Below are 24,559 nucleotides of genomic sequence, written 5' to 3'. Positions count from 1 at the left end.
CTGGGGTGCGAGAAGCTACAATTCTCGTCCATCTTTAGTATTTCTGTAGGGGACGCTAACCAGTGCACAGTATGTGCAGAATGTTAGTGGACCGTTTCTTTCGCCGTTCTTGCAACAGAAGGCGATGTGTTGTTCTAAGAGGATAATGGTCGCCCACACAATGCCAGCGAGACTCTACGTGCTCTGGAAGAGGTGCAGCAACTTCTCTGACCAGCACAATCTCCAGACACAATCTCCAATAGAGCACATATGGGACATGACGGGACGACTTGTCAGCCAACAACCCTTACAGAAATACATGAACAGGTGAGCAGTTGTGGCATAAGGTATCCCGAGACAGTATACGCCATCTACACGACCAACTGGGTTCCAGAGTCAGCGTTTGTATTGCTGCCCATGGAGGCTACACCCCGTACTGATATAGGTGTTACAGCATGGGTCGATACCTAGTACCTCAGAACCGCTTGTGCTTCTGATCTGTAACTGGAATCATTTCATGTACTCCATATGCAATGTTGCAACACTAAATCTTGAGTGAACTGGAAACCTCTAAAAGGGTGTACTAAATTTTTTCCGGCAGCGTATTACTGAAAGGCAGTACAGCTGTTTGGAACATATTGTTTTGGCTTAATACACTATTGGCCATTAAAATTGCTACACCACGAAGATGACGTGCTACAGACGCGAAATTTAATGGGACAGGAAGAAGATGCTGTGATATGCTAATGATTAGCTTTTCAGAGCATTCACACAAGGTTGGCGCTGGTGGCGACGCGTACAACGTGCTGACATGAGGAAAGTTTACAACCGATTTCTCATACACAAACAGCACTTGACCGGCGTTGCCTGGTGAAACGTTGTTGTGATGCCTCGTGTAAGTAGGAGTAATGCGTACCATCACGTTTCCAACTTTGATGACGGTCTGATTGTAGCCTATCACGATTGCGGTTTATCGTATCGCGACAATGCTGCTCGCGTTGGTCGAGATCCAATGACGGTTAGCAGAATACGGAATCGTGAGGTTCAGGAGGGTAATACGGAACGCCGTGCTGGATCCCAACGGCCTCGTATCACTAGCAGTCGAGATGACATGCATCTTATCCGTATGGCTGTAACGGATAGTGCACCCACGTCTCGATCCCTGAGTCAACAGATGGGGACGTTTGCAAGACAACAACCATCTGCACGAACAGTTGGACGACGTTTGCAGCAGCATGGACTATCAGCTCGGAGACCATGGCTGCAGTTACCCTTGATGCTGCATCACAGACAGAACCGCCTGCGATGGTGTGCTCAACGACGAACCTGGGTGCACGAATGGCACAACGTCATTTTTTCGGATGAATCCAGGTTCTGTTTACAGCATCATCGTGGTCGCATCCGTGTTTGGTGACACCGCGGTGAACGCACTTTGGAAGCGTGTATTTGTCATGGCCATAGTGGCGTATCACCCGGCGAGATGGTATGGGGTGCCATTGGTTACACGTCTCGGCCACCTCTTGTTCGCACTGACGGCACTTTGAAAAGCGGACGTTACATTTCAGATGTGTTACGACCCGTGGCTCTACCCTTCATTCGATCCCTGCGAAACCCTGCATTTTAGCATGATAACGCACGACCGCATGTTGCAGGTCCTGTACGGGCCTTTCTGGATACAGAAAATGTTTGACTGCTGCCCTGGCCAGCACATTCTCCAGATCTGTCACCAAGTGATAACGTCTGGTCAATGGTGGCCGAGAAACTGGCTCGTCACAATACGCCAGTCACTACTCTTGATGTACTGTGGTATCGTGTTGAAGCTGTACCTGTACACGCCATCCAAGCTCTGTTTGACTCAATGCCCAGGCGTATCAAGGCCGTTATTACGGCCAGAGGTGATTGTTCTGGGTACTGATTTCTCAGGATCTATGCACCCAAACTGCGTGAAAATATAATCACATGTCAGTTCTAGTATAATATATTTGTCCAATGAATACCCGTTTTCATCTGCATTTCTTCCTGGTGTAGCAATTTTAATGGCCAGTAGTGTAAATTGATTTCGCCGAGAGAACGGTCCGAACTGCGCCCTCGTCGTGCCACTCCACATACAAAGCGACGTACGGCCGCTGCAGACACTGCTGCAGCCCTGCCGTTCTCTACCAGGGGATTGGCGCGCCTACTGCAAGCGTCAGCCGGTCGTGCGTTTTAACCGCCGGGGCTGCGAGGTGCGAGGGCAGAGCGCGGCTGGCGGCCGGCCGGATATCGCAATAAACGCGGCCGCCTCCTGCCTCTGCCGTGAGGAGGAGAGCGCCAGCTGGCGGCCACGCACGCACACGCACGCACACTACGCGCAGTGCGTGGCGGCCGCCTCCTCGCCCTGCGTTTCACTCGTCTGGCGCCGCCATCTGTTTGCACAGTGAGTGTATATAGCAACCGGCGGGAGGAACCGCACCATCCAGCGAAACCCTGGCGCTGGCTTACTCTCAGCGGACTCCATCCACACACCATCTTAACGAGAACACGTCGGCACTAGGGCAGACGCAATAATGCGCGGGTTCCACTAAGTCCTCGCGGCTAACTAAACGGACACCTCAGTTACCGTCTGCACCGCGGGCGCCACGTAAAGTCAGCCACTTGAGCTCAAGTACAACTGGACTCACCTCAGTCGCAAACGACCGATTTCTACTGTTACTGACGTTCCACGAGCCGCTACGCTCTCGTGCAATAAATAGTCACGTACCCGAACAGCCCGTGGCGGACAGCTGACTGCCTCCCCCGTATATTTCTTCGGTACGAGAAACTCACAAGGCAGTTATCATGCGTACGTTCGGGAGGAACAGTATATCCTCAGTGATAACCGCACCTCCTTCAGTTTTTGCACTGTTGTTACAATAAGATCCCAGTTTTTTCTTCCACAACTGAGAATGGATACACTGACAGAAGCTCGTGGCCAGTACCCTCTTACGTCTTTAAGATATCTCTTTGGTGAGTAATGAGGTAGTTGTATTAATACATGCAAGGAACCCCTGTGAATATCAGGCTTGGGCCTGAAAGACTCTGCCACTAAATAGTGTAGCCTAGACAGTGAAAAATGGGTATGATAACCGGCTGGTTTCCAGCTGATGCCTTCTAATCACTGACTAGACTACTTCTATTACCTTGTTCTAAGAGGTACATATGTTCATCAGCTAGTCGAGAGATATGTCGACCGAAGACAGAAATTTCTTCTCACAAACGATAAAATGAAAACTTCATTGAAAAAAAACAGAATCAGAACCTTGGGTCTTGTAGTTCCCTCAACTCTGAGACTGAACCAATGTTAAAAATAAAGTTAATAATTATTAATTTAAATCAAGTACCAACAGGGAAATACCTAACGGCTGAAGTGTAGAAGAAGACAGAACATGCATTGCTACCCGTACTAGAAAAAATACACAAGTAAAGAACTGACCATATGATCTTTGTCACAAAATGGGCCACGTTAATTATTTGTGTCTTCTTAGATCTCCACCGTGTGTACGACTAGATGGAAGAACAGCTGCAGCGATGGATCTTGGATATTAAGAACGTAGTCATAATTAAAAGTTAGATGCTAGGGAAAGACAAAGTCTGTACAAAATAAAAAAACGAAATAAGTTAGTCGAATATGTCTTAAGGCAACCAGGAATAAAGTTTTAGAACTGAAAGGCGCAGAAAACGAGAAAATTTTGCAAACTCACGAAGATTAGAATATTTATCAAAATATTCAAGCCACAGACAGTGGAAATATATATATAAATGATCCAGAAAAGAAGAGATCGAGATATAATGATACTAGTTGACAGACTGCTTCTCTTTAAGGAAAACAGATTAAGACTGGGCAAAGCTCAACTGGGAAAGCATATGGGAAGATGGCCTTGACATCGCAGGCACCTATCCGCTACTTACATTTATTGGTTTATTAGAGAAATAGATACGAGTGTGACAGTATTCCTCCCTCTGGTTGTAGTGACAAGACTGAGCCGTAGCGTAGCTCGAGATCTAGGTTAGTAAGAAGATTACATCTGGTTGTGAGTTGGCTAGCACCAACAAATGTGAATAGGATACAAATTTCGATTCGAAACAAAATGATCCGTAGCGATGGCGGACATCTGCGTTGGCTCCATATGTAACACTCTTCGATATAAATAACGCACACGTCAAGGGATGATCATTTGGAAAAGCTGTACTTCTCCGATGAGTATTTCTGGGAAATAATACGTACGCATATCGTAAATCATCTGCAGAAAATGAAAGACTGGTGCGTTTGGGATACCGAGGAGGGAGGTGTAGAGTACGCAGCGGTAAAAGTAAAATATGGATATCTGAGTCAGGAACGACGAACCCGGATTTGAACCAGATCGTAATAAGTGCGTAAACGCTAATTCAGCATCACAACTACTCGCCCATCCCTCTCAGTGATCCCGAAACGTGGAACCTGACACTGCACACCAGTAAGTGGACTATCCCTCAGTATGTTTATCGATTTTCTGTTGTGCATAGTGACGGGTTATCGGACAGATATTTCGGCTGTGAGAGCACGGCCGGATGCCTGGGTAGCAGGTAGGCCTACTCACTCGGTAGTCTCGAGGTACTGAAAGACGCGGTATGCCGGCCGCCGGAACATGGGCGCTGCGAGGACCATAGCCTCCTGGCACTAGGAGAGCAGCCAGGTCCCCTGATCTCTGCGCCGAGCTGCGGGCCGCGCCCGCCTTCAGCGACGCACCGTCTCACCACGTCACAGCACAGTGCGCGCCACGCCACGCTGCACCGCGCCGCCCCTATAGCAGCAGCACTGCCTTATAGCTGGCGACCGCACCCGCCGCGAGCCGAGACTCCAGGCGCGCGCACACGTAAACACCACCCGGCACAACAGGTCGGCTTGGCGTCCCGACCGCGACTGACGTGCACGCGCTCCGGCCGCCGGCGCCGCCCGTCACAGAGAGCGCGCTAGTTGGCCGGGCGGCCGCGAAGCTGCGCTGCGAGCCGGGATTATCGATCGCTGGGTCGACGCGGCGGCGGTCGGGCCCCGGCCTGGGCGCGCGTCTGGCCGGCGCTGGCGCTGGCGCTAGCCCGCCCGCTGCCTACGTCACACGGTGGCTGGCTGGCCCTCCTCAAAACAACGACCGGCGCAGCAGCCGGCCGGCTGGATGCAGCAGAGGAGGGTGCGGCACGGCACCCAGCTAGCGACGCCGCCCGCACACAGTAGCCACACCTACAGCGCCCCGCGCTGCGGAACTGCCTTGTAGTGATTTCGAACTCGAAATCATCTGATCCGCATATAGATGCATAGTCTGAAAAACCACTGTGAAGTGCATGGCTGGCTGTACTCCCCACTGTACCACGCCTCTCATCTTTCCGTTCGTGGGGCGCGGAAACAGTAACTCATTAAACGCCCCTGTGCATGCTGTAATTACTCTAATTTTGTCTTTGCATTCCCTACGGATAGAATACGTAGCGATTTGTAATATATTTCTATGTTCTTCGCTTAATACTTGTTCTCGAAACTTTGTATGGATAACTGGCGCCTACCTTCGAGAATTTGCCAATTCAGCTTTTTTCTGCATTTCCCTGGCGCTCTCCCGTTTATAAAAATAAGTAAAAATTCCTACTGGCATTGTTTGTTTGCTGATACGAGTCCCACAGGCTTCAGCAGTATTCTAGGACGGGTCGCGCGAGTGTTTAACAGGCTCAGAGACGAAGTAGGGGACGAGGTACTGCGGAATTGAAGCTGTGAGGACGGGATGTCAGTCGCTCTTGGGTAGCTCAGTTGGTAGAGCACTTACCCGCGAAAGGCAACAGGTCCCGAGTTCTAGTCTCGGTCCGGCATACAGTTTTAATTTGACATAGCGGGCTGTCTGCCACCTGTTTTGCCTGTGATCGAGCCTAAGCGATCACTGCATTCCATATCCCCACAGACTGTTACAGCCACGTATGAGTTGACTGATTCCAGTTGTGATTAACTGACATTGTGGACATAGGGTACCATATTCTTTTCTTGTTCTAAAGTGCACAATTTTACTTTTATATACATATAGGGGAGGGGGGAGGGGTAGGAAGGATTCACACTCACAGTAGTGGAAGTTCCAAAACCTAACAGAATATTTTATTTATTTATTTTTTTTTTTTTTTGCATGTAAAGTCTCTTCATTTTTCAATAACTTTTGGATGCCCCTGTTGATGCAGGTACATTTTCTTCGTAAGTAAGAGAGATTCTTCGATGAACTGTGGAGAGCATACAAACCATTCCTGCAAATATTTGAAACTCTAGGATTTATTTAATTACATGTTAATAGATCTGGAAAATTCTAGATTAAGGAGGTTTTGTTCTATATCCATATAATGTTTGAAAGTAATAGGACTTTTACTTTGAGTGTTTATGTGCCTACGTACACAAATTTGTGTTTTGCGGAAAATGACCGTTTAAGTTTCAGCTTGTATTTGGTATTCTTTTAGAACAGTCCAGCACCATAAGCAGGTTCTTTTTCATTATCTACATCAGTCGTTCTTCCACCTCACATTCCTATGATGCACTCTTCTAGATTTTGTCAGCTCCAAAAATGATTTATCTGCTTTCACTACAGGCTCTCAGTCTATCACATCCAAAGCTTCCATGCAGTTCACTCAGGGCTAATATCCTACATTCTCTATAAAAAAAAAATTCTTGTTAAGCGCACCATCGTTAAAACATGAAACTGTATCATAAACATTAATACCAAGTGCATTTCTTTCCACAAAAGTGGTTTTTGGCAATCCTTCCCATACACATTGGTTAAAACGTCCATTTGGGTTTTGCCTATCGCCAATTAGTTTTCACTAGGTCGCTGAATGTAAGTCTGACGGCTTCTATTACAGCAATTGGTAGACAATTCCTGCGATGATTTTCTTTACCACCAGCAATTGATCTTTGGTAGCCAGACCATGATTCACTTCCCTTGAAGTATAGCATAGTTGTGGATAGGGTTATTTTCTGTGGACATTTTATGGAAGTATAAGTTCCAAACTTCTTGCTCCGTGTTTTTACCCCCCGTATTCCTTCTTATTGACAAGTCATAATATATCTGTATCTTGTCAATTTCTGTATCTGTCAGTCACCCTAACACTTTTATTCCCCTCCCATCAGATTACTTTCTTCCTGACGGTACTTGCCCCACACATTCTAATTTCTACACATGAGTGTCATTTCCATACGCAGCACATTTTTGAACATCAAGGAAAGCTTCGCTGTCACCGTCACGAAGATATTTACATACTGCAGTCTGCAGGACGCTACTGATATGGTAAACAATCTGACAACTCCTGGAACTTTCATACACTACCAGAGTCTTTATAGTTCATATTACATTCATGATCTGGAATCCCTTTCACACACACTGACAGAATTTGCTCAAAGCTCCACATCTAGTACTTTGCCAGTGTCAACAGCTGTTGACTGTAACAACTCCGTTCAACTAAGTGGGCTCTCTTTTTAGCCAGGTACCATCAAAAGCGGCCACTATGTCCCTGTTGCCATCACTTCCGGCAACAGATTTCCAGCAGCACTTTTCATTGATGACTCTGCAGCGTCTTTTATTCTACTAAGCAGTAAGCCACAATATCTCCCAAATTTTACTGGAGGAGGTAGAAGATTCATCACAGCGCAAAACGTTCTTGATGCTTTCTGTCCCCTATCAATACAGCGCATGCCATACGCTATCTTCGGATTCACATCATGTCCTTTGTTTATGGTTGTAGATGTCATGCAAGCCGTACCAAGGTTGCATTTGCTACAGAGTACAGTTAAGTGTGTAGCAAGCCCTTTCCTGGCAGCCTCATCTTCCACCACAGAATCACACTGCGCACTAAAGCAATGCTTGCACACAACATTGTCCAATATTGACTGTGACAGTGTATTAACATCAACAATAATATTGCAAGAATCAGATTCACAGCCTCCGTTTTCATTTAGCGCCAAAAACAAGTGTTCTTCTCGAAGCACGCGGCGGTAGTTCGTTTACCGGCACCAAGAGGTCTTCTGCCACTGGTGTAACATTTGTTGAAGCGCGCCTTACTCTGAATCTCTTACCCTGGTGACGTCGCTTGCGGTTCAAGCAACGAATCCTAGGCACTTTGTGCGATAATATGCCATAATCGAGCACAAAACAACGCAGGCAAAGAATATCGATTAAGAAATTCACAAAACCACATTGCAAGACTTTCAAAACAGAGAATAAACAAAAGCAGTGAACAAAACCATACACGTCGATACCAGCGGAAAAAGTATCGATATCGATACTGCTTCGATTCTGGTACGACAGACAATCCTTGCAAAATAAATAAATAAATAAATAAATAAATAAATACACGTTTGAACTCCACAGAGTGAAATACAGTGACGTATCACAGAAGAATGCTGTACGAAGAAGCGTGACGCTGCTCTTTGGTACACTTAAGATCACATAAAATGTCTTATATTTCCTCAGACATGTATGTTTTATAAAGTCTTCAGCAGGATATGAACTAAAAATGAGCAAATTTTTGAAAAATTGATTTTTTAAAATTTTTGTTAACTTCTGCACTACTTTGAAATATTTTCGAAGTCTGAGTAAATATTTGTGCAGCGTTTTTCGGACAATACTTCAGTACAGGCAACTGCGTCATCTACAAAAAGTCTCAAATTACTATCAACGACCTAGTGCCTTGTGTCATGACTTTGCTTCATACCAAAGCGACGATACTGAATGGCAGGGTGACTGTTTCTGAGCACCAATAGATGTAGGTGCATATTCTGCAAGATAAATCACTAGCTGGACGTGCAACTGTATTCGAAAATAATTTTCCTGCAAAATACGCATTATTAGGCGTTTCCGTACCTTTGTGGGCGCATGAGAGACATGAAATCAAGCGAAGTGAATCCAAATGCTTCCAAATACTACCAGAATAATTCAGTGTGAGTGGAGAATGTCTGTGACAGTTTCAAAGCCGGCAGGTGTGGCCAAGCGGTTCTAGGCGCTTCAATATGGAACCGCGCTGCTGCTACGATCGCAGATTCGAATCCTGCCTCGGGCATGGATGTGTATGATGTCCTTAGGTTAGTTAGGTTTAAGTAGTTCTAAGTCTAGGGCACTGACGACCTTAGATGTTAAGTCCCATAGTGCTCAGAGCCATTTGAACCATATTGAAGAGTTTCAAAATACTTCATGAAATTTTCTTCTAGAATTCAAATCCAGAAAAATAATCTACCATCAAAATACTAATAAAAAACTTCTACAAAATGCAGAGTTGGAAGTGTTCAGTGTCTTAAACGCCTATTGCCGCGAATATGTGGCGCACCCAATTATACCTGACAAGTGCAACGTATCTTAGATTTGACCTTATGTACTCTGTAACACATCATTACAAAAATTTTAATTATTGCAAATTATGATTTTCTATTTTTTGGAAGTGGAAATTTAGTCACGTATTAAGGGGTTAATTACTGCACTTTAACACAAAAAAGGCCCACCACGTGGGGTTATCTGAATGGGATGGAAATCGGTAAATGAGATGCACATGTACAGGCAAACAAATGATGACAATTTCAGAAACAAACGGACGACTTATTCAAGAGAAAGAGCTTCACAAATTGAGCAGGTGAGTAACTCACCAGTCGACTTCTGGCCCTTACACAAGCAGTTATTCGGCTTGGCGCTCATTGACAGAACTGTTGGAGGTTCTCCTGAGGGATGTGCCACATTCTGCTCAATGCGCGCGTTAGATAGTCAAAGTCCCGAAATGGTTTGAGGGCCCTGCCCACAATGCTCCATACGTTCTCAGTTGGAGAGAGATACGGCGATCCTATTGGCCAAGACAAGCAGTAGAAGCTCTGGCCGTGAGCGGGCGGGCATTATCTTGGAGAAATGTAAGACCAGGATGACTTTCCGTGAAGGGGGCGTAGAATATCGTCGACGAAAAATGGCTCGAATGGCTCTGAGCACTATGGGACTTAACATCTATGGTCATCAGTCCCCTAGAACTTAGAACTACTTAAACCTAACTAACCTAAGGACATCACACAACACCCAGTCATCACGAGGCAGAGAAAATCCCTGACCCCGCCGGTAATCGGACCCGGGATCCCGGGCGCGGGAAGCGAGAACGCTACTGCACGACCACGAGCTGCGGACTATCGTCGACGTCCCTCTGTCCTGTAAGGGTGCAGCGGGTGACAACCAGGGGGTCCTCATGAAATTGAGTGGAACCTCAAACCATCACTCCTGGATGTCGGACCGTATGACGTGCGACAGACGGGTTGGTACACCACTACCGTCCAGGGCGGCTCCACGCACGTCTTCGTTGCTCATGGCGGCTCATATCGAAGCGGGATTCATCACTCAAGATACTTCTACTCCAGTCTCATGATATACGGGGCCGAATGTGCGCGACATCTCTGCAAATGTGATTATTGGTGTACAGAGATCGCTGGTAGTCGGCGCAAAGAGCGACGTGAGCTCAGTCCCCTTTCTGTGAGCCTCCTATTAATGGTCCTTGTGGTCACTGAAGCACCATTTGCACATCGGATCGATGAAATGATGAATCCGAAGTTCTGAGTGCCTCTCTGACGATTGCTTGGTCCTCGCGTTCTGTCGTCCCTCTAGGTCGACCGCTTCCTTCTCAATTGTATGAAAACAATACGAAAATTCATATTTAAGAGCTCAAGTTGTCACAATTTAGTCTACCAACAACTGATTAGAACATGTTGAAAAGTAAATCAGACAGCTGTGAGTTATAAATTCACACCAATACGTAAACTGCTTTACAAGCAAATTACAAAAATGAGAAACGCATGCTAATAAAACCAATGACTTTTTCCAAATACTCTTAAGAAAATTAACAATCGGTATGCAAAGTCGAATCTGTCTGGTAAATAGAACACAAGGAATTGGTTGAGGGAAATGGCATCCCATACTCAGCAATGTTTTCAAAAAGTGAAGTCTTTCACAGTCATATTTGGGACACGAAAACAGATGTGGTTTACATGAACTTCCGATTCAGAACCACACTCATGTGCTGGAGAACTGTAAACTTTGATACGATGCAGATGGAGAGGTAAACAGACCATGACTTTGCGTCCTTCACGGCACTGTGTTCGTCCATGGTTAACCCATTCCTGCCAACATCATCTTAGAGTGGCATCGCTCCTGTTCAAATGTAGACGGATTCGCCGACTACTCCAACCGGCTTTTTTGAGCCCAGTTACTCGTTCTCTCTCAAATACTGACATCTGCGTATATTGTTCGCGCGCCTGTCTGCACGGCATAGTTACTGTCCAACTATGTACACGGAAAGAAATTCGCGAAGATTCTATGCCCTGCTATCGACATGTCCCCTGTTTACCATTCTTGCGTGTGGAACTGCGCTGCAGAGTCACAAATTGATCCTTCGGCTGCCAATGTTCCTAATTCTGCTGTTTCCGTCGATGCTTCTACGAATACCAATTTGTGACTAATTTACTAATTTGTATAGCTCCTTCGTGGTGCGACTTTTTTTTTGGTGTATTCCGTAATCTCTGAAATTAGGTAAAACAATACTTATTGCATAATAGGCTGTAAAACATATGCTTGTAAATTTGCAATTTACTGACGCAATCTGCATGTAAATCTAACCTTTGGTTTCAGTGTTATGGAATTTATAATCGAGCAGAGCAGCAGAATTAGAGAGATGCAACCCAGCCGTGTCTGTTGCCCATATTTACGCAAGGTGACGAGAAACAGCAGCGTCAGAAGTGGAGCCGTGTGCCAGAGAGAGGTGAAAGAGGCGTACCCAATGTTTTGGAAGCTGACGTATTTATTTATTTATTTACTCGTTCATGCATCACAAAGGCATAATTTACAATATTCTTATCACTATATACTAAAAAAGGAAACAATATAATTCTACACTATATTAGATATGTTTTTGTGCCACTCTATGGCGGAGTCACTGAGTCTATGTATGTCCATGAGTTCACCACGACAGCCATACACTTTGCACACGAGTAGATGGTCCATTGTCTGTATTTCACCGCACTCACATACAGCGCTGTCTGCCAGGCCCCACTTGTTCATCAGGTGTTTACATCTCCCAACACTCGTTCTGACCCGGTTTAGAACTGTCCACACTCTTCTTGGTAAGTTGAAGCCATCAATCTTCTTGTTCGGATCGTGTACTAAATTTTTGTTCTTAAATTCACTTGCCGACCATACTTCGTTCCAGGCCGTTCTCGGCTCAAACGCTTGTAGTTCTTCACCGATTTTCCAAAAGGGTGATCTGGATTTAAGCCTGTTAGTCGGTGTCAGATCTTGGTGGATAGGGAGGTCCGGGTTGTCTATAATTTTCCTGTAGGTTTTTAGGGCTAGCTGTGATCGCCTGATTTCTGAAGGCTCTATGTTCGCTAGTACAGGAAGCCATGCACAGGGGGTGGCCCTGAGTGTTCCCGAGATTATTCGCATTGTCTCCCTCAGCTGGACATCCACTTTAGATACGTGTGCACTTCTCCTCCAGACTGGTGAACAGTATTCAGCTACACTGTAGACAAGGGCTAGTGCTGAAGTTCTCAAAGTGCTCGCTCCACATCCCCATGATGTTCCAGCCAGTTTTGAAAGGATAGCATTGCGGGATTGTTGACGTAGAAATAGCTGCGGTGAAACTAAAAGTAAGACGCTGTTTGAGGAAAGAGGCACCCCTTAACAACATTTTGGACTCGTCCCCATCGCAGAAAGGGGAATGACGCGAAATAGTCCGCCAGTAAAAACACGGTCAGGGTAAGAAACGTATATCCCACACTTTTCGCAAGAGTGACTCCGAGTGAGCAAAAACGACAGTCACCGTCGGACCTAATAAGAGTGTTTTAATTACAGTTGTTACGAAAAATGACTTGTCTGACGTCACAACAAAGAAAATTTTACAAATAGGAATAGCAGCCCTTTGCTGGAGGTATTATGTGAGGGGATTGGCTGAGAAAGACCTTGTCTGGGGGTTTACTGTATAAAGTCCAGCGTGGCAGCCTTATTTCTGTAGGCGTCATTTAATATTCTGGTGTAATGTTCGCCTGTTGGGTTATCCCCAATTGGTTCCTTATATCGTAGAGTATATAACACTGCAACAGCGTATTTACGTAGCTTATGCTATGAAATACCAAGTTTGGTTTATTACGTAGTATGCCCCAACAGAAACAAAATAGACCTGTCACGGAAAAGCCACGTATAACACTCCTGTCTGCTGCTACTACTACTGCACCATAACCTCAATGCTAGAAACAGGTTGTACATAAAACTATTTTGTAAAAGCAATTATGGTACAAAGCAGCAGAGCAGTGTTACCCTCTGGGAGGAATTTTGTTAAGTTGACCGTGTTGTACCTAACAGAGGTGGCTTATCGGAAATGAAAGTCAGAATTACGTAAATGTTTGAACAGTAATAAACAAAATTTTGCCTATCTGCACTGTTTAACGTATAAAGAAAACGGTCGCCAGCCTAATTAGGCAAAAGAATGATTAACATTCTCGTTGAAGAAAATAGTTATTAGTAATTTTAACGGATAAACACAACCCATACTTGGCCACACGCGAGTGCAATGAACTCTGACACACTCATATGTTTATGGTAAGATTGAAACTAACAGTTGGGGCAGCACAAACTATTTGCAAAATTATAACAGCTACCGAAACACACTATTACTTTCAGGGCTTACACAAAGTGGATAGTCTTTATAACATTACTATTAATATGCACTTCTAATACACAAGAGAGACAAACACTTAGCAAACATGAACATATAGTTTTCTATTATTGCAGTTTCCCACTTTTTACTACAGCGAAACACAATGTTGACAAAATTGCAAGAAACTGACTCACCTTTTAGAATTTACTACAGTAAGTTTTGTTCCCTCCAAATGGGTCAAAGCATTTAAACGAGAGATATGCTACACAGCATACAATCAAATCATGATATCAAAGCTTGTACAAAGAAAGGAGTATGCAATTTTGTGTTAACTTTCAACCAAACAATATTTACAGAAGCTCTATGATGTAACATTAAATGAAACAAAGGCAAAATAAATCAGCACAGCATTAGAGCTATGGTGTTACAAGTACACAGTAGGGAGACGATTACTGAGAATTAGTGACTCCCCCCCAAGGCTCGATGAATTCTGGTGTGACGCACATAAATCTTTCATTTTGAATACCTTCGTTATGTATACCAACTTAATTGGCACAATGGCTCAACAAATAGTCTGTTTTTACCAGACGGGTTGCGCACTTATTTTTCTGGCCAACCAACATCTATACTGACCAGTCATTTCACTCAGAGTGTACGCATGCCACCAGCAAGAGCACGACGCAGAACTTGCGCAGTGAAAGAGAAACTGGTAAGTTTTGCAAGCTGCAGACTCACTGACGTGTGTCGACTTGCAGAAATAAACACGTGGGTTCACTTTAGAACGTGATTGTGCATGCCTGTAGCTCAAAATGCCGCCAACGCCTAAAGTCCTTTTTTGGTAGAGACGTTGTGTGAGGTGACTAAGTTAGAAACTGGCTGGTAATACGTTGCGGACGACTTACTGGTGAGGTCCTCTAAAGTCGCGCCGTCACCATACTCCTATTCGGCCACACAAGGAACGATTCGCAAGCTACTTGCGAGTTTCATTTCGGTTTGACACGCTTGCGGAACACGTATCAGAGCGCTACAGAGAGCTTATACGGTTTCGACGAGTGAGACGTCCTGAAGAATGTAGCCGTTTCTTATTGTAGCTGGCAGAGCCAATAGCTATTGCGAGACGACTTTGCTTAAAGAAATAGACTTGTCTAGGATTGATTAAAGCGGCAATAAGCTGCGCTGTTTCTGTGCACATCAGCGTGTCTTGCATTTGTGCGACTGTTGAGCTTTCTATTTTTTAAGCAATACCTCGACTTAACGAGCCCACGACCCAAGCATAAAAAACAGACAAGGGAAAGCATGGTTTCGGGGAGATGACGTTTCACCGCTGACTGTCACACCATTTCGTGCAACATGCAGATCATTTCAGGTGTTTGGCACACTTACAAGCTGCTTTACGCACTACAAGCACTGCAGAGGTGACTTAGAGAGCCTCAAGCGTGCTGCTGTACAGCGACGTTCGAACCCACAGGTTTCCGAATTCTTGTTCAAATGACTCTGAGCACTATGGGACTTAACTTCTGAGGTCATCAGTCCCCTAGAACGTAGAACTACTGAAACCTAACTAACCTAAGGACATCACACACATCCATGCCCGAGGCAGGATTCGAACCTGTGAACGCAGCAGTCGCGCGGTTCCAGACTGAAGCGCCTAGGACCGCTCGGCCACCCCGGCCGGCTTGTTAATCCGTAAACATGGTACGCAGAACTCTGAAGTCGGAGCCACTTCCTAAGTTGTGTTTTGCAATGTCAATTCTATCTCGACAAAGAGCGTCTTCAGATTCTTGTAAGTAGCCGTCTTGACAAAGGATAGAGTTTCGGGCCTCCTCCAACTTCATCTAGGTTTCCAATATGGAGCCGACTGCTGTTTACGTCTCCCCAATTGTATTGATATACGCACACATATAAAAAAAAAGTTTTGCATCGCCCTGGTGCCCAGAAGTCCCGAAGACAGACGTTGACCGTGGATATTGTATCACAGACACAGTCCCTTTGATTGTTCAGAGATGTTACTAAACCCGCCCAAAGATGTAAACAACCATGCATTAGACGGAGGGGGTCCGACAGTCAATCAGTTCCTGTCATTCCACGGCTCGTGTTGTCTGTATTTCAGCCATGCGACCGCATTGTTACTTTGTGCCAGAAAGGGCTCTCAACAAGGGAAGTGTCCAGGCGTCTCGGAGTAAACCAAAGCGATGTTGTTCGGACATGGCAGAGTGTTTTTGGAACTTGCATTGCTTAATTCATAAATTTCGGGGGTATTATAGTATTTGAGAGTGTAGCATCGCGTTTTAGTACCTGAATAGAGTAAAATCGCTTAGTCTCCTTCCGCCGCCGAGCAGTGTGTCAGCAGTGCGCAAGTAGCAGCATTACTGCATTTACTAGGCAATCTTGTATTTTAATAACCGATTAAATTTTGTGTCGAATTGTTTGTGCTCTCTGTAGATTAGTTCAGACGTTCTTTGCACAACAGTTTTTAGCATGGATAGGGACTGCAACTGCTGTGTTCGGAGGCAGGCTGAGTCGGCATCCCTTCGCTCCCAGCTTCAGGCACTGTTGGCTTCGGTCACACAGCTTGAGGCTGTTGCCAATGGGCATCACTGTGGGGGTCCGGATGGGGGTTTGTCGGGGACGGCCAGCTCGTTCCACGCATCCCCCGATCGGGCTACGACTGTGGCTGCCCGGGATACTGCCCGCATTGAGGCTGATCCCTCACCTGTGGTAGAGTGGGAGGTCGTCTCGAAGTGTGGCAGGGGGCGAAAGACATTCCGGAGGGCTGAACGGAAGGCCTCTCCAGTTTGTCTGACGAACCGGTTTCAGGCTCTGTCTCAGGCTGATACTGATCTTCAGCCGGACATGGCTGCTCTTCCTGTTCCAGAGGTTGCCCCTCAGTCTGCAAGATCCAGGCGGTCGCAGAGGGTGGGCTTACTGGTAGTTGGGAGCTCCAACGTCAGGCGCGTAATGGGGCCCCTTAGGGATATGGCAGCAAGAGAGGGGAAGAAAACCAATGTGAACTCCGTGTGCATACCGGGGGGAGTCATTCGAGATGTGGAAAGGGTCCTTCCTGATGCCATGAAGCGTACAGAGTGTACCCATCTGCAGGTAGTCGCTCATGTCGGCACCAATGATGTGTGTCGCTAAGGATGGAGGAAATCCTCTCTCGCTTCCGGCGGCTATCTGATTTGGTGAAGACTGCCAGTCTCGCTAGCGGGATGAAAGCAGAGCTCACCATCTGCAGCATCGTCGAAAGGACCGACGGCGGACCTTTGGTACAAAGCCGAGTGGAGGGTCTGAATCAGAGGCTGAGACGGTTCTGCGACGGTGTGGGCTGCAGATTCCTCGCCTTGCGCCATAGGGTGGTGGGGTTTCTGGTTCCGCTGGATAGGTCAGGAGTCCACTACACGCAGCAAGCGGCTACACGGGTAGCAGGGGTTGTGTGGCGTGGACTGGGCGGTTTTTTAGGTTAGATGGCCTCGGGCAAGTACAGAAAGGGCAACAGCCTCAAAGGGTGCGGGGCAAAGTCAGGAATGTGAGGACCAAGCAGCAATCGGTATTGTAACTGTAAACTGTCGAAGATGCATTGGTAAAGTTCCGGAACTTCAAGCGCTGATAGAAAGCACCGAAGCTGAAATCGTTATAGGTACAGAAAGCTGGCTGAAGCCAGAGATAAATTCTGCCGAAATTTTTACAAAGGCACAGACGGTGTTTAGAAAGGATAGATTGCATGCAACCGGTGGTGGCGTGTTTGTCGCTGTTAGTAGTAGTTTATCCTGTAGTTAAGTAGAAGTGGATAGTTCCTGTGAATTATTATGGGTGGAGGTTACAATCAACAACCGAGCTAGGTTAATAGTCGGCTCCTTTTACCGACCTCCCAACTCAGCAGCATTAGTGGCAGAACAACTGAGAGAAAATTTGGAATACATTTCACATAAATTTTCTCAGCATGTTAAAGTCTTAGGTGGAGATTTCAATTTACCAGATATAGACTGGGACACTCAGATGTTTAGGGCGGGTGGTAGGGACAGAGCATCGAGTGACATTATACTGAGTGCACTATCCGAAAATTACCTCGAGCAATTAAACAGAGAACCGACTCGTGGAGATAACATCTTGGACCTACTGATAACAAACAGACCCGAACTTTTCGACTCTGTAAGTGCAGAACAGGGAATCAGTGATCATAAGGCCGTTGCAGCATCCCTGAATATGGAAGTTAATAGGAATATAAAAAAAGGGAGGAAGGTTTATCTGTTTAGCAAGAGTAATAGAAGGCAGATTTCAGACTACCTAACAGATCGAAACGAAAATTTCTTTTCCGACTCTGACAAAGTTGAGTGTTTATGGAAAAAGTTCAAGGCAATCGTAAAATGCGTTTTAGACAGGTACGTGCCGAGTAAAACTGTAAGGGACGGGAAAAACCCACCGTGGTTCAACAACAAAGTTAGGAAACTACTGCGAAAGCAAAGAGAGCTTCACTCCAAGTTTAAACGCAGCCAAAACCTCTGAGACAAACAGAAGCTAAACGATGTCAAAGTTAGCGTAAGGAGGGCTATGCGTGAAGCGTTCAGTGAATTCGAAAGTAAAATTCTATGTACCAACTTGACAGAAAATCCTAGGAAGTTCTGGTCTTAAGTTAAATCAGTAAGTGGCTCGAAACAGCATATCCACACACTCCGGGATGATGATGGCATTGAAACAGAGGATGACACACGTAAAGCTGAAATACTTAACACCTTTCTCCAAAGCTGTTTCACAGAGGAAGACCGCACTGCAGTTCCTTCTCTAAATCCTCGCACAAACACAAAAATGGCTGACACCGAAATAAGTGTCCAAGGAACAGAAAAGCAACTGGAATCACTCAACAGAGGAAAGTCCACTGGACCTGACGGGATACTAATTCGATTCTACACAGAGTACGCGAAAGAACTTGCCCTCCTTCTAACAGCCGTGTACCGCAAGTCTCTAGAGGAACAGAAGGTTACAAATGATTGGAAAAGAGCACAGGTAGTCCCAGTCTTCAAGATGGGTCGTCGAGCAGATGCGCAAAACTATAGACCTATATCTCTGACATAGATCTGTTGTAGAATTTTAGAACATGTTTTTTGCTTGCGTATCATGTCGTTTCTGGAAACCCAGAATCTACTCTGTAGGAATCAACATGGATTCGGGAAACAGCGATCGTGTGAGACCCAACTCGCTTTATTTGTTCATGAGACCAAGAAAATATTAGATACAGGCTCCCAGGTAGATGCTATTTTCCTTGACTTCCGGAAGGCGTTCGATACAGTTCCGCACTGTCGCCTGATAAACAAAGTAAGAGCCTACGGAATATCAGACCAGCTGTGTGGCTGGATTGAAGAGTTTTTAGCAAACAGAACACAGCATGTTGTTATCAATGGAGAGACGTCTACAGACGTTGAAGTAACCTCTGGCGTGCCACAGGGGAGTGCTATGGGACCATTGCTTTTCACAGTATATATAAATGACCTAGTAGATAGTGTCGGAAGTCCCATGCGGCTTTTCGCGGATGATGCTGTAGTATACAGAGAAGTTGCAGCATTAGAAAATTGTAGCGAAATGCAGGAAGATCTGCGGCGGATAGGCACTTGGTGCAGGGAGTGGCAACTGACCCTTAACATAGATAAATGTAATGTATTGCGAATGCATAGAAAGAAGGATCCTTTATTGTCTGATTATATGATAGCGGAACAAACACTGGTAGCAGTTACTTCTGTAAAATATCTGGGAGTATGCGTGCGGAACGATTTGAAGTGGAATGATCATATAAAATTAATTGTTGGTAAGGCGGGTAACAGGATGAGATTCATTGGGAGAGTCCTTAGAAAATGTAGTCCATCAACAAAGGAGGTGGCTTACAAAACACTCGTTCGACCTATACTTGAGTATTGCTCATCAGTGTGGGATCCGTACCAGATCGGGTTGACGGAGGAGATAGAGAAGATCCAAAGAAGAGCGGCGCGTTTCGTCACAGGGTTATTTGGTAACCGTGATAGCGTTACGGAGATGTTTAGCAAACTCAAGTGGCAGACTCTGCAAGAGAGGCGCTCTGCATCGCGGTGTAGCTTGCTCGCCAGGTTTCGAGAGGGTGCGTTTCTGGATGAGGTATCGAATATATTGGTTCCCCCTACTTATACCTCCCGAGGAGATCACGAATGTAAAATTAGAGAGATTCGAGCGCGCACGGAGGCTTTCAGACAGTCGTTCTTCCCGCGAACCATACACGACTGGAACAGAAAAGGGAGGTAATGACAGTGGCACGTAAAGTGCCCTCCGCCACACACCGTTGGGTGGCTTGCGGAGTATAAATGTAGATGTAGATGTAGATACAGAGAGACAGGAACTGTCGATGACATTCCTCGCTCTGGCCGCCCAAGGGCTGCTACTGCAGTGGATGACCGCTACCTACGGATTATGGCTCGGAGGAACCCTGACAGCAACGCCACCATGTTGAATAATGCTTTTCGTGCTGCCACAGGACATCTTGTTACGACTCACACCGTGCGCAATAGGCTGCATGATGCTCAACTTCACTCCCGACGTCCATAGCGAGGTCCATCTTTGCAACCACGACACCGTGCAGCGCGGTACTGATGGGCCCAACAACATGCCGAATGGACCGCTCAGGATTGGCATCAAGTTCTCTTCACCGATGAGTGTAGCATATGCCTTCAACCAGACAATCGTCGTAGACGTGTTTGGAGGCAACCGGATCAGGCTGAACGACCTAGACACAATGTCCGGCGAGTGCAGCAAGGTGGAGGTCCCCTGCTGTTTTAAGTTGGCATTATATGGGGCCGACATACGCCACTGGTAGTCATGGAAGGCGCTCTAACGGTTGTACGATACGTGAATGCCATCCTCCGACCGATAGTGCAACCATATCAGCAGCATATTGGCGAGGCAATTCGCGACCCCATCGTGCACATCTTGTGAATGAGTTCCTTCAGAATAACGACATCGCTCGACTTGAGTGGCCAGCATGTTCTCCAGACATGAACCCTATCGAACATGCCTGGGATAGATTGAAAAGCGCTGTTTATGGACGACGTGATCCACCAATCACTCTTAGGGATCTACGCCGAATCGCCATTGAGGAGCGGGACAATCTGGACCAACAGCGCTTTGATGAACTTGTGGATAGTATGCCACGACGAATACAGGTATGCATCAATGCAGGAGGGCGTGCTACTGGGTATCAGAGATACTGGTGTGTACAGCAATCTGGACCACCGCCTCTGAAGGTCTGGCTGTATGGTGGTACAACATGCAATGTGTGGTTCTCATGAGCAATAAAAAGGGTGGAAATGATATTTATGTTGATCTCTATTCCAATTTTCTGTACAGGTTCCGGAACTCTCGGAACCGAGGTGATGCAAAAAAATTTTTGATGTGTATTTAGAAAATTACTTAGCTATTTTTGCGAATTTCCATTGCAAACTTTGAAACATAACATCACTAACTTGATTTCTAGTGAGGTTACAGAAGTATGCCGTTTCATTTAGAAAATCATGAGTAAATCTGGAGATTGTCTTGAACACGACAGTGTTCTCGAGTGCTCTCCAAGGTATGGTCCTGTTGAAGGTGGTGTTCCGTTGCCTTTCTTTGACCTATGAACTGACCGACCCCGCCAGTTTTTGGGGGACGTACACTTTAATGTGGATTCCGAAGCACGTCATTTTTAACTTTAACAAACATTGCCAGAGGTGAAAGAAGTGATGAGCAACAGATAAAGATACTAGGACTTACTGGGGATCGAAACGAAGAACTTTAGAGTCCTGGTCTGGCATTTTATCATTGATCCACTGAGCCACATACAGAAAATCATAGAAGCTTCAATATCCCAGTAAATTAAAACCCGTTTTACACGAACGACTTTCTGGGTCAAAATCGACTACTAAACGTGGCTCTGAGCACTATGGGACTTAACATCTATGGTCATCAGTCCCCTAGAACTTAGAACTACTTAAACCTAACTAACCTAAGGACAGCACACAACTCCCAGCCACCACGAGGCAGAGAAAATCCCTGACCCCGCCGGGAATCGAACCCGGGAACCCGGGCGTGGGAAGCGAGAACGCTACCGCACGACCACGAGATGCGGGCGACTACTAAACGTGCGTGCGCGTTTCGTGCCCATATGTAAATCAGCAACCAACCACGACGCGAGTTTGTGTCTGACGTCAATGATCTACAGATCATTGTGGAGTTATGAATTTCCGTGTATGCACCACACTGCGCATGGTTCAGATGGCTCTCAGCACTATGGGACTTAACATCTGAGGTCATCAGTCCCCTAGACGTAGAACTACTTAAACCTAACTAACGTAATGACATCACACACAGCCATGCCCAAGGCAGGATTTGAATCTGCGACCTGTAGCAGCAGCGCGGTTCCGGACGGAAGCGCGTAGAACCGCTCGGTCACAGCGGCCGGTCACTGCGCATTCGCAGAGACAAGGGACTATGGCGCAGTCTGTTAACATCGGATGTTACAACCTATTTTGGTCGAGCTCACTCATATTGTAGGAATGGATTTTGTGCGTTCTTAACTTTATTATGCTGTCTGCTTTGCTTTGGTGACACACCGAAAAGTTACACAAACTCCTCGTATTTTTTCCTACTAATGTTCTACAAGAAAGACAAAGCATCTGAAAACAAAGAGTATTTACGTTTCACAGAGAAAAAAGCTACACTATGTATAAATAACAACGTAAATAGATACGTCTGCTTTAATGAAAATTATAACAACAGTGAAAAGGTCAGAATTATTGGACGAGAAAAATAATTCTCGTTGTCATTTGGCACTTAGCAAGAATCAAGATACAAAGGATAAAGCAAGAAGGCGTTGAACATATTGCCTGATGTGTTTACAAGTATACATTTTCTCTTGCAAATAAATGTATATGTTCTGAAATGTTTGGATGACACTCTTCATATTCTTCAGTTCTCAGAAGTGTACAGAAATTAATTACCACGCGAGCTGTGACAAGAACTTACACAATGAATTCTGCTTTGGTCATTAATAAACACCATTGCCATAGCTTGTTCCTACACTCTGCTACTGTATTTCGATTTTTCCGTAAAAAGGATAGTCAAATGGTTCAAATGGCTCTAAGTACCATGGGACTTAACATCTGAGGTCATCAGTCCCCCAGACTTAGAACTACTTAAACCTAACTGACATAAGGACATCACACACATCGATGCCCGAGGCAGGATTCGAACCGGCGATCGTAGCAGCCGCGTGGTTTCGGACTGAAGCGCCTAGAACCGCTCGGCCACCGCGGCCGGCAAAAGGATAGTCCTCAGAACCTCACTTTCATCGTTCAAACGCCAAACTGCACGGCAGACATTTCTCACAACACCGGCTATTTTGGCGCTAAACAGGCGAGACTCGGTACGGGAAGAAAACGCCAGGGGCGCTGCAGAAGACGCACTTCTCTCGAGTAGTCAACTGAGACAAAACGTTGACCACATAAAACGGGCTTAAAATGATACAAGTGTAACCCTCATTTGTTGCAAACTTGCGTTTCGATAGCTATAACCGTTTACAAAACTGGGGGTGCCCAAATCATGTAGTTCGCCCTACACAAGCACGGCATACCACCCTGCTGTAACAACTTAAAGGGTAATGCCAACGTTAATGTGGCGATAAAGTGGTTCAGACAATGGTTCGAAAAGACCTCCTGTTAACGTTACCAAAAATCATTACAATGACACATTCTACAAACCACAACGATCCCTAGCATTCTTTTAAATGAGACCACAGATTCTTTTGAGACATAAGAGCGGATTTGTACGAGAAAAATTCAGCCTTTAACGTCTTTTGTAGATCTGACTACAGATTACGCAGTAAAAGTAAAATGAATTTGAAGATCTTTTTGTTCTTTGTTGAGGCAGTCTGAACAGTGTACTATCAAGACACGAGCATGAGGCAAAACACTCATGAGAATGTGGGAGAACACATAAACTTGTATGAGCCCTATAGTAACTGAGCGGCACTCTTCCTGTAAAAACGGTCCCAGAAGTACAGTGATTTTTTCCACAGTGGACAAACTCTAGGGACTGATCGATGAGAGGATAGGGAACAAAAAAGTTCTATCGTCCGGAAACGCATGGTTTCCACGCTAGAGACCATTTACTTAATCATACATTGTTACAGATACTGCAATCTAACACGCGCTGTACCGTGAAGCCACAGTTACAGTACGTGTTGAAAATGGTTTCCACTTGCCTCTACGCATGCGGGTACGCTCAGTAGCATGCTTTGTCTCACACGTTCATATCGGCCAGGCTGCATCCGAACAGTGTCGAAGGGAGCATGAATACGCCGCTCCAGTGCCTCCACATCTGGAATGGGTTGGTTGGTTGGTTTTGGTGAAGGAGACCAGACAGCGAGGTCATCGGTCTCATCGGATTAGGGAAGGATGGGGAAGGAAGTCGGCCGTGCCCTTTCAAAGGAACCATCCCGGCATTTGCCTGGAGCGATTTAGGGAAATCACGGAAAACCTAAATCAGGATGGCCGGACGCGGGATTGAACAGTCGTCCTCCCGAATGCGAGTCCAGTGTCTAACCACTGCGCCACCTCGCTCGGTGTATCTGGAATGGCTCTGCATGCAGGATACTTTTGAGATGGACCCATAACCAGAGATCTCATGGGTTGAGATCCGGTAAACGAGCAGGCCATGCAACTGGACCCCCTCGTCCGAACTTCTTCCAGCAGAGGAGGCAAAGTCACCCACAAGAAACGCCAATAGTTCCGGCCTGTTAGACGAAGTGGAACGAAAACTGCTCCCAAAATACGGTCGCCAATTATCCCGGCCCACACATTCCGGATGCACCAATGCTGATGATTCGCTGTCAACATACCATGGGTGTTCTGCA

The 24,559-nt window shown here is 45.9% G+C and overlaps 1 protein-coding gene across 4 annotated transcripts in view; it reads right to left on the bottom strand.

Moving 5' to 3' along the window:
• Window positions 1–24,559, bottom strand: part of LOC126416078 (focal adhesion kinase 1) — a 754,036-nt gene that overhangs the window by 553,729 nt on the left and 175,748 nt on the right. For 3 of the 4 annotated variants that reach the window (XM_050083561.1, XM_050083565.1, XM_050083562.1), the window contains exon 1: window positions 4,575–4,736. The exons of the other annotated variant lie outside the window; for it this stretch is intronic. In XM_050083561.1, the coding sequence (XP_049939518.1) occupies window positions 4,575–4,642 (68 nt within the window). In that variant the 5' untranslated portion in view covers window positions 4,643–4,736. Of the gene's footprint in view, window positions 1–4,574; window positions 4,737–24,559 lie in introns of those variants that run through there. 4 annotated transcript variants of the gene reach the window in all.

Source organism: Schistocerca serialis, chromosome 8 (genome assembly GCF_023864345.2).
Source record: "Schistocerca serialis cubense isolate TAMUIC-IGC-003099 chromosome 8, iqSchSeri2.2, whole genome shotgun sequence".
Classification (NCBI taxonomy): Eukaryota; Metazoa; Arthropoda; class Insecta; order Orthoptera; family Acrididae; genus Schistocerca; species Schistocerca serialis.
The sequence above is the reverse complement of the archived record's forward strand: the minus strand, read 5'-3'. Positions and strand labels throughout refer to the sequence as shown.